Source organism: Poecilia latipinna, unplaced genomic scaffold, assembly GCF_001443285.1.
Source record: "Poecilia latipinna isolate Pla-1442-1.1 unplaced genomic scaffold, P_latipinna-1.0 Scaffold52, whole genome shotgun sequence".
In the NCBI taxonomy this organism is placed as follows: Eukaryota; Metazoa; Chordata; class Actinopteri; order Cyprinodontiformes; family Poeciliidae; genus Poecilia; species Poecilia latipinna.
In genome coordinates this window covers 413,633-424,857 of record NW_015112668.1, presented here as the reverse complement: position 1 = coordinate 424,857, position 11,225 = coordinate 413,633, and the positions used below count along the sequence as shown (strand labels likewise).

The 11,225-nt window shown below is 39.9% G+C and overlaps 2 protein-coding genes across 5 annotated transcripts; both read left to right on the top strand.

Moving 5' to 3' along the window:
* Window positions 1-380: 380 nt before the first annotated feature.
* On the top strand, window positions 381-6,503 carry LOC106959388 (elongation factor 2-like). Its single transcript, XM_015051950.1, has 13 exons — window positions 381-487; window positions 1,562-1,776; window positions 2,267-2,448; window positions 2,933-3,144; window positions 3,232-3,410; window positions 3,490-3,595; window positions 3,827-4,079; window positions 4,225-4,420; window positions 4,506-4,872; window positions 4,956-5,309; window positions 5,392-5,574; window positions 5,685-5,817; window positions 6,126-6,503. Exons 1-13 carry the CDS (start codon window positions 485-487, stop codon window positions 6,317-6,319), a joined length of 2,577 nt encoding a protein of 858 aa, XP_014907436.1. The 5' UTR covers window positions 381-484; the 3' UTR covers window positions 6,320-6,503.
* An 810-nt stretch (window positions 6,504-7,313) lies between these two features.
* Window positions 7,314-10,755, top strand: hmg20b (high mobility group 20B). 4 transcript variants are annotated; one of them, XM_015051923.1, is made up of 9 exons: window positions 7,314-7,459; window positions 7,809-7,903; window positions 8,219-8,419; window positions 8,555-8,675; window positions 8,773-8,822; window positions 8,907-8,973; window positions 9,086-9,301; window positions 9,439-9,571; window positions 10,153-10,755. In XM_015051923.1, the coding sequence occupies exons 1-9, from the start codon at window positions 7,318-7,320 to the stop codon at window positions 10,163-10,165; spliced, it is 1,038 nt and encodes a 345-aa protein (XP_014907409.1). In that variant the 5' UTR covers window positions 7,314-7,317; the 3' UTR covers window positions 10,166-10,755. The 4 variants fall into 4 exon arrangements, with proteins under 4 accessions (XP_014907409.1, XP_014907400.1, XP_014907418.1 ...); XM_015051914.1 differs by having other exon boundaries at window positions 8,770-8,822; XM_015051932.1 differs by having other exon boundaries at window positions 7,375-7,459; window positions 7,805-7,903; window positions 8,770-8,822.
* Window positions 10,756-11,225: the final 470 nt, after the last annotated feature.

Below are 11,225 nucleotides of genomic sequence, written 5' to 3'. Positions count from 1 at the left end.
ATCTCCAGCCTGATCCAAACATTTTGACTTTATGGTCAACAAATAGACATTGTGCTCAGAATTTTTACTCAGTTAATTATATCTTGCATTCATGTAATCTGAAAATTGTCATATTGTTATTATTTACAGATTTGTTATTTTATTTGTTTAATTTCTGGGCCTTACTACTTCTACAGTGTAAATTTACATAAGTTATTTAAGTACAATTTAATAACCAACAAGTACTACCGTTTACTCTCAAACAATTTGCTTCCTTTGTTTTTTGAATGACGTTTCCTGTTTAGTGAAATATCTCCTCTTGGAAGCACCTCGCGACATTAGGAAACACCGGCCGGGACGTTACGCACAGAACTGACGCACGCAGTATAAATCCCGGTTTTCTGACGTCAGCGGCCTCTTCCCTGCCTATGCCCTCGTGAGGTGGGCAGTGTAAAAAATTCTTGTCTCTTTTCTCCACCAAGAGAATCCAAAATCATCCGTCAAAATGGTGAGTGTGTTAAACTTCTACGAGCTAACAGTATATCGTCGGAAGTCTTACATATTCTCCGCGATCATATTTTTGCTAATGCTTCAACATTTTAAGGATATTTAGCAAACATTTTGTGTGATAACGTTCTGGTCAAAATGGCCCCCATTGTGTAACCTGTCGCTAGCCTGAAAGGTTTCTACCAAGAGACTGATCCTATTTCAAAATAATAGTGTACTTGGGGATGTCGAGTTATTCGTAACACTCCTGGCAGTAGTCGTATAAACGTAGTTCTTATAAAGACTTAAAATCTGTGGCACTGATGTGTAACTTTGGTGTCGGCTTTTTTGAGCTAATGCTAACCGTTCAAGAAAAGGGTTACATAGTTTCTATTGTACCGGAAGAATTATGATCAGATGTAAGTTTTGTTCATTTTCAAACCGATGAAGCTTGGATTGAGTGTCTCAAACGTGCGTAATAAGTTGTTTTGTGCTTAAAGATGAACTTGCCGGTATTTTCGTACTGCCACCATTAGCATTTAGCTCAGTCTCAAAGTCCGTACACGTGGCCTAGAAATGCCGACCTATTATGCCAGCTGTCAATTATTCGAAGGGCGTATAATAGCAAATCTGTCCTAAACTGTCACTAGAGGCAGTAATGTGTTATTACAGTCAAAAAAGTCCTCAAATCCTTATTAGAAGCGGTTAAGCAAGACTAGAGACATAGACAACAATAACGTCATCTTTGATTATGGCGGAAACCCAACGCCCAGGGTGGAACTGCAGCACAATCTGTTCACTTACATCAGCAGCAAATAAAATCCTGTAGTCACTGTTAACAGATTAGCTTTATTATATGTCAGTGCATTATTTTGAGTAGTCCTCTATATCTATGATCAAAGTAAAGATTGGTAAGTCGTAAACTTTTAGCAATAGTTCATGAGGTCTCCATTTTAAAGTTGTTTTTTTATGTTGAAAATGTCAGGTTTTCAGTGAGAAATAAATAGTGAAAATAAGATATAATTCTTAATTTACCCCTAGAAAAAATAGTAAATTCTCACTTTTGATTTTTCTAAATTCACTTTAATCTTCACAGGTGAACTTTACCGTAGACCAGATCCGTGCCATCATGGACAAAAAGGCCAACATTCGTAACATGTCCGTGATTGCGCACGTTGACCATGGAAAGTCCACGCTGACGGATTCACTGGTGTCCAAAGCTGGCATCATTGCCTCAGCTCGTGCTGGAGAGACGCGTTTCACGGACACCCGCAAAGATGAGCAGGAACGTTGCATTACCATCAAGTCTACGTAAGTTTAGTGGATCATTCACATGGTCCCACAGCAATAGGGGCATTTATTGGTCAGTTCTTTTCTCTCCTTTTTTTTTTTTTTTTATAGGGTGGTGCACCAATAAATCATCCCCAATTTCCTTAATTTGGGGAAATCGGCTAATACTTTATATTATCCACTTTATATTTACCTCAGCAAAAGTCTAAAAATCAACCACTGTCCTCTTTTGTTCTGCCATGAGAGATGCTTGACTGACAGACCTGCTGTCCAGGTCGTGTCTGTACGTTTGCATTTAGTCACCTCACTGTTGCTAACTCTGCAACTTTCTTGCTTTATTTATGAGCATTTCAGACAAAGAAAGTTGAGTCAGCAGATTAGACTAATTAAAGATGCGTAATCACCCACAAATTTGCAATCGGTGCACCCCTACTTTTTACTTTAATGTTTTGTTCTTCATATGACATGGGTAATTGTTTGCTCACTGCCACTTTACCCCATTTATCTGCAGAGCCATCTCTATGTACTACGAGCTGAGTGAAAACGACCTGGCCTTCATCAAGCAGAGCAGGGATGGTTCTGGATTCTTGATCAACCTGATCGACTCACCTGGGCATGTTGACTTCTCCTCTGAGGTGACAGCTGCCCTCCGTGTTACTGACGGAGCGCTCGTTGTCGTCGACTGTGTGTCGGGTAAGGGCATCCTGTCAGGACCTCATGCTAACATAAATGTTGGACTTTAAAGTTTTTCATTATGATCCATTCATAAAATGTCTGCACATTGTGTTAGAACTGTAAATAATTGACTATCATACATGTTTTTTGTTTGACTTTACAAATAACAGAAGTAGAAACACTAAGGAATCTCCCTTTTAGTCTTTGGAAAAAAACAAAAACAAACCTTTGGATTCCTATCTCTGAATATCCTTCTGTAGTTTTTCTTTTTCCATTTAAGTGCTGACAAGAACTTTTAAAATATCTGAAGCATATTGTTTGCATTTCTAATTATTTTATGTAGTCCAAGTTGACACTGTGCTGCCATTTTCTTAGCTTACAGTTCATTTTGATAGCAAAACTTGTGTAGATTCCAATTGGCTTGAGCCAGCATTTCTCTTATGTCTGTTCATTTTTGTGTTGAATATGCACAAATGGATAACTGTTGACCTGTCTATTCCAGGTGTGTGTGTGCAGACTGAGACTGTGCTTCGCCAGGCCATCTGTGAGCGAATTAAGCCAGTCCTGATGATGAACAAGATGGACCGTGCCTTGCTGGAGTTGCAGCTGGAGCCTGAAGACCTTTACCAGACTTTCCAGCGTATTGTTGAGTCAGTCAATGTAATCATTTCCACTTACGGAGAGGATGAAAATGGACCAATGGGAAACATAATGGTAAGAATCAATTTATTTTATAACTTCAATAGAAAAAATTGTGGCCCAGTTATGAACTCAAAAGCCTAATGTTCTCGTCTTCACTAGGTTGACCCAGTCATCGGTACTGTTGGCTTTGGTTCGGGTCTCCATGGTTGGGCTTTCACCCTGAAGCAGTTTGCTGAGATGTATGCAGCCAAGTTTGCTGCCAAAGGCAACACCCAGATGACAGCACAGGAGCGCTGCAAGAAGGTGGAGGACATGATGAAGAAGCTGTGGGGTGACAGGTAAGTTTCAAACATTGCTCCCATTTCCCAGTATGAACATGTGACAGGCTGTTGTTGACAAATACACCTTCTATTGTAGGTACTACGACACGGAAAATGGCAAGTTTGTCAAGTCTTCTATTTCTGCTGATGGCAAAAAGTGCTCCCGTACCTTCTGCGCTCTTGTCCTTGACCCCATCTTCAAGGTAAAAACACTGAGATTAAAGTAAACATGAGAATTTTTGAAGGTCTGTAGCTTTTTAAAAGGTTGTGTAACTAGATTATATCTTCATATACCTGCAAGTGATGATTTTAGTTATTCTTCACTTTGACCTGACCAACAGTGATGATAATCTTAAGCCTGAGCAGGTGTTGCATGCACTGATGCTTTGACCATTCTCATGTTTGCCTGTTTAACATGAATTACCTTCTGCTAGGTGTTTGATGCCATCATGAACTTCAAGAAAGAGGAGACTGCTAAGCTGATCCAGAAAATGGACATCAAGTTGGATGCTGAAGACAAGGACAAGGAGGGCAAGCCCCTCCTTAAGGCTGTGATGCGCCGCTGGTTGCCTGCTGGAGAAGCCCTCTTGCAGATGATCACCATCCACCTCCCCTCCCCCGTCACGGCCCAGAAGTACCGCTGTGAGCTGCTCTATGAAGGCCCTGGAGATGATGAAGCTGCTATGGGTAGGCAACAAGTTATTACCCTTTTATTCACCATATGGATAACCACTACCTATATTTTTATTTTAAGAATGAAGTAAATAAGTTGTATCTTTTTTTTGGTGATCATTTTGGTGTCCTATAATTCACTCATCAATTTTGCAACCAGGTATCAAGAACTGCGACCCCAAGGCTCCTCTTATGATGTACATCTCAAAGATGGTGCCCACCAGCGACAAGGGACGCTTCTATGCATTCGGTCGTGTCTTCTCTGGATCCGTTTCCACTGGACTCAAAGTGCGCATCATGGGACCAAACTTTGTTCCAGGAAAGAAGGAGGATCTCTATTTGAAGCCTATTCAGAGGTTGGTATCGCATTCTGGTTTGCTCATTATTCATGAATAAATGTAAGTGGCCATGTGAATTATGCCTCTACTCATACTCTTTTAGGACCATTTTGATGATGGGGCGCTATGTTGAGCCCATCGAAGATGTGCCTTGTGGTAACATTGTGGGTCTGGTTGGAGTGGACCAGTACCTCGTCAAAACCGGAACAATCACCACCTTCGAGCAGGCGCACAACATGAGAGTGATGAAGTTCAGCGTAAGCCCTGTTGTGAGAGTTGCTGTAGAGGCCAAGAACCCTGCAGACCTGCCCAAGCTGGTGGAGGGTCTGAAGCGTCTGTCAAAGTCCGATCCTATGGTGCAGTGCATCATTGAGGAGTCTGGAGAGCACATTGTTGCTGGTGCTGGAGAACTGCATCTGGAGATCTGTCTGAAGGATTTGGAGGAAGATCATGCTTGCATTCCAATCAAGGTAATAAACTTAAATAATTATTAAAGCTCTATCTTGGCTCATTTTTTTTATATTAAAAAGCTAAAGTGATCTGTTCTTCCCAGAAATCTGATCCAGTGGTGTCCTACAGAGAAACTGTAAGCGAGGAATCAGAGGTGATGTGCTTGTCCAAGTCACCAAACAAGCACAACCGTCTGTTCATGAAGGCCCGTCCCTTCCAAGAGGGCCTGGCAGAGGACATCGAGAAGGGTGAGGTCACGCACCGCCAGGAGCTCAAGGCCCGCGCCCGTTACCTCGCTGACAAGTATGAGTGGGATGTCGGTGAAGCCAGGAAGATCTGGTGCTTTGGACCCGATGGAAATGGACCCAACCTGCTGGTGGATGTCACCAAGGGAGTTCAGTACCTTAATGAGATCAAGGATAGCGTTGTGGCTGGTTTCCAGTGGGCTGCCAAGGAGGTGAGGGCCAATGGATGCATTGCAGTCTCATTGCTATTTCAGGAGATCAGTTCTGGATTTATAAATCTTAATGTTTTCATAGGGAGTTCTCTGTGAAGAGAACATGCGCGCCATTCGCTTCGACATCCATGATGTGACCCTGCACACAGATGCAATTCACCGTGGAGGTGGTCAGATCATCCCCACCGCCCGCAGAGCTCTGTATGCCTGTGAGCTTACAGCAAGTCCCAGACTCATGGAGCCAGTCTACCTGGTGGAGATCCAGGTGAGAGCCACTGGGAAAACGACTTTGTTTCATTTTTCTACAGCAGAGTCAAAATTTTATTCATAAATCCATGGTTGTTCTTTAAATGTTCATATTTTTGTCATTTAAAGTGCCCTGAAACCGCAATGGGTGGAATCTATGGTGTGCTGACCAGGAGACGTGGTCATGTGTTTGAGGAGTCCAGGGTAATGGGAACACCTATGTACGTCATCAAGGCCTACCTGCCTGTCATGGAGTCATTCGGTAAGTTTTGTGTAATTGTTTTTAATTCAGCAATTTTATGATATGTTTGGCAACTTGCATGGCACAATTTAACAAAAAGTAAAAGCAGAACTCAATTTCTAGTGTGCTAAAGTAGCTTGGGACAAGAGAATGAAATTTGCAGAAATGTTGTTCTGCAAGAACTAGCACTGCAAATTAAATGCTGCATTGTAATTGCTTTATAAGAACATTCCAATGTGTTTCCCCCCCCAACAAGTAAAATCATTTATTTGCTTTGTCCTCATATTTTCAGTCATATGCTTGAATGAGGTTTCTGTTTCTGTTTTCAGGCTTCACAGCAGACCTTCGTTCCAACACCGGTGGCCAGGCCTTCCCACAGTGCGTGTTTGACCACTGGCAGATCCTTCCTGGAAACCCCTTGGAGACCACAACCAAGCCTGGCATTGTTGTCCTCGAGACACGCAAACGCAAGGGTCTCAAAGAAGGCGTCCCAGCATTGGACAACTACCTGGACAAATTGTAATGGCCTGGACCCATCCCGCTCGACTTTTGTCTCATTCCTCTCTACCCACCAAATTTAAGTCTATATTGTGGGACCGAACTGTACAGAACAGTGAGCAGCAATGTTTGCCAAAAGGAACGACCATAATAAAGAAATGACCACAAAAAATTGTAAACGATAAATAAAAGTAAATAAAAACCTGAAACTTGTGTATTTCTTTCTGTAAGAACAGTGGCGTGGATTATTGGTTATTTATGCAGTTAATGAAAGTTTGGAATGGATTTATAATTTGTTTTCATGTTGGAAATGCTTAGTCTATTACAGGATTTAATAGAAAAAAACTATAATTTAAAGGTGGTATTGGTTTTAATTTCTTACAGTTCTAGGTAAAATGTTGCTATTATCAATTTGGAAGCGATTTGACCTAAAACTTGTAGAAAGCATGCATTTTGTTTTAGAAAACAAAACGGTACAGATAATACTTTTTAAAGAGATTAGTGTCTTGTGGAAGTTGCTTATGCTCTAATATTTTAAGATGAGGATGGGGGAAACATGCTTGATACATAGGAAGACTGATTAAAAAATGACTTCGTTCCCATCTAATTCAAAAGGTACTTGTGGGTAAGCTGTTTGATCTTGAAAACTGCTGCTTGAATCGGTACTACCGCAATTGCTTTAAAACGGTAAAAACAATTGTTCTATTTTTTATGAAGTCGATCAACCACAAATATTCAAATGGGCTCCGAAACAAGTCTAACCTGCAATAATTATATTTAACTCGCCTTTTCTACAAAACGTCAAAATGGCCGACTTTGTCTTGTAAAAGCAAACTGTTGGGACAAGTTTTAAAAGGTAAAATACAAATACTTTTAAACCTTACTTGAACTGAGTGTTTCATATAAGTCCAATAAGGTAACTAAGAATGAAAATATTTGTACGGCGTTGCTTCCTTATGCGTAAGATTTTGCGTCAGCTAACTGCACAACATTCAGAAGAAAGCTTATTAAACCTGCATTATCATGTTCCGTAAGCCAGTGTATACTGGTTATGATGCAGAGGGGGTGGATTTTTTAACCAACCAGCCAATAGCGAGTCTCGATATCAGCCAATCAGAAAGCAGAAACACTTCTCTTCCTGTTTGGCCGAGGGACACATTATCGGGTGAGAAATAAACGCTTATTGAAAAAGTATTAGAAAATTTCATATAAAGAAAAATCTTACTTTTTTCCGTTATCATTATTTATTCCACACATAACTATTGTTTTTTTCCGATGGAAATTTGATCCTTGTAGCTTTCCTTTTTGTGTGAATTTTGCTCATCTTGTGTGTGCGTGTGTGACTCCGACCAGTTAACGTTAGCCATAACGATCTGCTAGCAGGCAGGTTAGCTTTAAAAGCGCTGTTCCTGATTGGCAATTATTGCTAATTTTTATGCATTCCTCATTTTTGTTCTTACTAATATGCATTTCCACACAATCACCCTGACTCTGTTCTACTCTCTCATAGCAAGTGGCGTGGAAAGAGATGATGGGGGGAATTAAACAAGAGCAGAGTGATGCATCTCAGCAGCCCAAAGCTTCACACACACTGGACCAACAAGAGGAGGTGGGTACTACTGCAGAGAAAAACAACAAACTGATAAAAACAAAGCTGCAGATATAAATATGTGCACATGCAAGAAAAACTGCAACAGCTAAGATCTGTATTATGATTTCTATTTTATGTTGAAAAATTCAGATAATACAAATGAAACATAAAAACAAACAAAAATAAATACATAAATACATTTTTAAAAAATTAACGTGTTATGTTGCACAGTTTAAACAGTCGAAGAAAGTAAGTTTTCATCCATTTTCTTTGTTTTTGTGTAGGTACATAATTTAAAGCCAATTTTTTTTTTTTGTTTGTTTTTCTCTGCAGCCAAAGAAACGTGGTTGGCCAAAAGGAAAGAAAAGAAAGAAGGTTCTACCTAATGGTCCTAAAGCTCCCGTAACTGGATATGTTCGCTTCCTAAACGAGCGACGAGAAGTTATGAGAGCCCGATATCCCGACTTACCTTTTCCAGAGATCACAAAGAGACTCGGAGCAGAGTGGACACGATTAGCCCAAAATGACAAACAGGTTGTTATTATTTCTGTTTACTCATTTTTTTTTCTGTCTTTAAATATTCATAATTTTCTATGAAAATTTAGTTTTGTCCAGGAGAAGCTCTTGGCTTTTTGACACAATAATTTGCAATTGTGTAATTTCTGACAGCGCTACCTTGACGAGGCGGAGCGAGAGAAGATGCAGTATGCCCAGGAGCTGAAGGAATACCAGCAGACTGAGGCCTTCCACATCACCAGTGCCAAGATACATGACAAGAAGATTAAAAAAGGTAACAGCAGATCTCAAAATTCGTAAAGCCTTTATCTGTGCTTTGAAAAAAAAAACATGTATAATGCTATTTTTTATTTTTTTTTTATTTTCAGAAGACAGTCCATCAGTTGTTGTCAGTTCCAGTTCAGGATCATCTTTAACAAAGGTGGGCGACCTTTGTGTAGTTCAATATTTATTTCATATATGTTGCAAAGCCAAGTTGTCAGTCTTTGTTTTATTTTTGTTTCAGGCTGTTGACCTCTCAAGCAGATTCGACATTCCAATTTTCACAGAAGAGTTTCTTGATCAAAATAAAGGTAACAGATATTGAAACACTTTGATAGGCACCGAAACATGTCCTGGTTTTTAGCTTGTGTGGAAAGGTGATGCTTAACACTGGCAAAACTTGGTCTCTGTTTGCGTTCCCAGCTCGGGAAGCTGAGTTGCGGCGGCTTCGGAAGACAAACATTGAGTTCGAAGAGCAGAACGCCGTGCTGCAGCGTCACATCAACGACATGAACACTGCTAAAGAACGCCTGGAGGCTGAACTAGGGCAGGATGAGAAGCGTACTCAGGCTCTTCACCAACACCTGCTGGCCATTAAACACACACTGGTCAACAGTCTGTCAACAGTCCCTCTGCCAGGTCAGAAGTCATTTTCTTTTTTTTCCCTTTCAACTTAATTAAACCTTAAATCCTGTGATTTCACTGTAAGACGATTAAGTAAAATAAAAAAACAAAAAAAACATGGATCATTTGATCTGTTTTGAATGCCTTAACAGGCACAGGGGAGACGGCGTCTCTTGGTAATCTGGACTCATACCTGAGTCGACTCAGTGGAGTTCTGGAAGGGAATCCTCAGAAACACCGCGCCCTGCTCAGCCAACTTCACGAGGTCTTTTCTCATCTCGACAGGTAAATATTACATCCCGGTCAGTTTGACGCATTGTAGAAATACTCAAACTCTTTTGTTTTAGTCCATTCACTGTAATCCAGTACATCTGTTTTCTTTAAACATAGATAGAATTGTATGTTTAAGCAACTTTTGATATACACTTTGACATTTGAGAGCACAAACTTTCTAAAGTTGAGGTTTTTTTTTGGTTTGTACATTGAAATTTTTTTTTTCACAAGATAAAGATGCAAATGAGTGCAACAAAAAGAGAATTCTGCCTGAAATGCATTCCCAAATAGGTTTATATACTACAGTAACTTACAAAAATATTCCTACCTTTTGAACTTTGCCAGATTTGATCATGTCCCAACCACAAAATTATGCATTTTATGATACAGGTGCGCAAATGACAGCATGTTGTTATGAACCGCGAGGAGTAAAACATGGTTTTGCTCAACTTTTCACACAGCATTTTAGAAATGTAGTGTACAGAATGCGCATAGTTTGAAGGGTATGAAGACGTTTGCAAGACACTGTAAATATTTTCAAAGCATATATTTTAAGGTCCTGCTATAATTATTGCCTCTATGTTCTTTGTCAGCGAGAAGTTATGAGGAAACTCCGACCATCTATGCCTCATCAGGACACGTGACCATATAATAGTCCACATCAGTTCCTTTTCAACAGAGCATGTGGGTTTGATCACATCTGCAAAGGAAATGGGTACAAAGTCTTCTGAACAACCCATATGACTCATGTCTATTGTTTTTGAGTACATGTATTCTGTGTGACATGTGCTCCTGCGCATGTTTTATTTTCTGAATGTGAATCTGTGTGGCAGCATGCATGTATTTCTTCATAGACTAGTTTCCCCCTGAACTGCCCTATAACTGGACAAATAAGGTTGACTCTAATTATGTTTTATAGCATTTTCTCAGCAGTTATCCACAGGCTCATGGTAAATCCATTTCAGCATCTATATAATTGTTTATATTTTCCCTGGAATGCATTGGCGAAAGACAAAAGGAGCGGCAGGGCGAAATCTTGAATGCTGGGGTATAAAATGTTGTACTTTTGACATTGCCAGGTTGTGGGATGAACATGCTGTTTTTAAATTGTGTCAGAACATGGTATGTTTGTGCAGTGTATTTGTATTTTTTACAGATGTTCAATAAATCATCTTGAACTCAATGTTTTCAACTAAGGAGCAAGTTAAATGTTTTCTATCTGCGTAAGACATGTACTTGAAATGTACAAGCAGAAGTTTGGATGACATCCAGGAATGGCTTCTGCAGCTGCTGCAGCTGCATACCACAAAGTTTAAAAAGTCTGAGTAGGGTTTAGGTGAAATGGGGAGAAAAACTGCCCTGTTGCAAAACCCAAGTGAACCAGCAGAGGGGGATGTTGACCCTTGCATGGGATTTATTTGAGCTTGACTTTGGCCTTTGTTTTTTTGTTTGTTTGTTTGTTTGTTTTATTATTGTAAACGACAGGATAATTTGCTGTTAAGTGACCTGACATGGTTCTGGTTTTCAGTTTTAGATAAATACAATTTCAGACAGCATATTCTTTAAAGTTGAATGCATAACGTTCTTTGGGAGTTTGAAATTGTTAGTGTCGGGGTCTTGGAATTTAGGAAATATTTAAAAATCAAGATTTAGCAAGCAATTATTT

Bases quoted from the DNA above. Each gene is read 5' to 3' on its own strand.
- LOC106959388 (XM_015051950.1), top strand. The intron at 3,145-3,231 runs GTAAGAATCAAT...CGTCTTCACTAG, and splicing joins GACCAATGGGAAACATAATG to GTTGACCCAGTCATCGGTAC. The intron at 4,421-4,505 runs GTTGGTATCGCA...ATACTCTTTTAG, and splicing joins TATTTGAAGCCTATTCAGAG to GACCATTTTGATGATGGGGC.
- hmg20b (XM_015051914.1), top strand. From the start codon at position 7,318: ATGTTCCGTAAGCCAGTGTATACTGGTTATGATGCAGAGGGGGTGGAT. The intron at 8,420-8,554 runs GTTGTTATTATT...AATTTCTGACAG, and splicing joins TAGCCCAAAATGACAAACAG to CGCTACCTTGACGAGGCGGA. The intron at 9,302-9,438 runs GTCAGAAGTCAT...ATGCCTTAACAG, and splicing joins GTCAACAGTCCCTCTGCCAG to GCACAGGGGAGACGGCGTCT.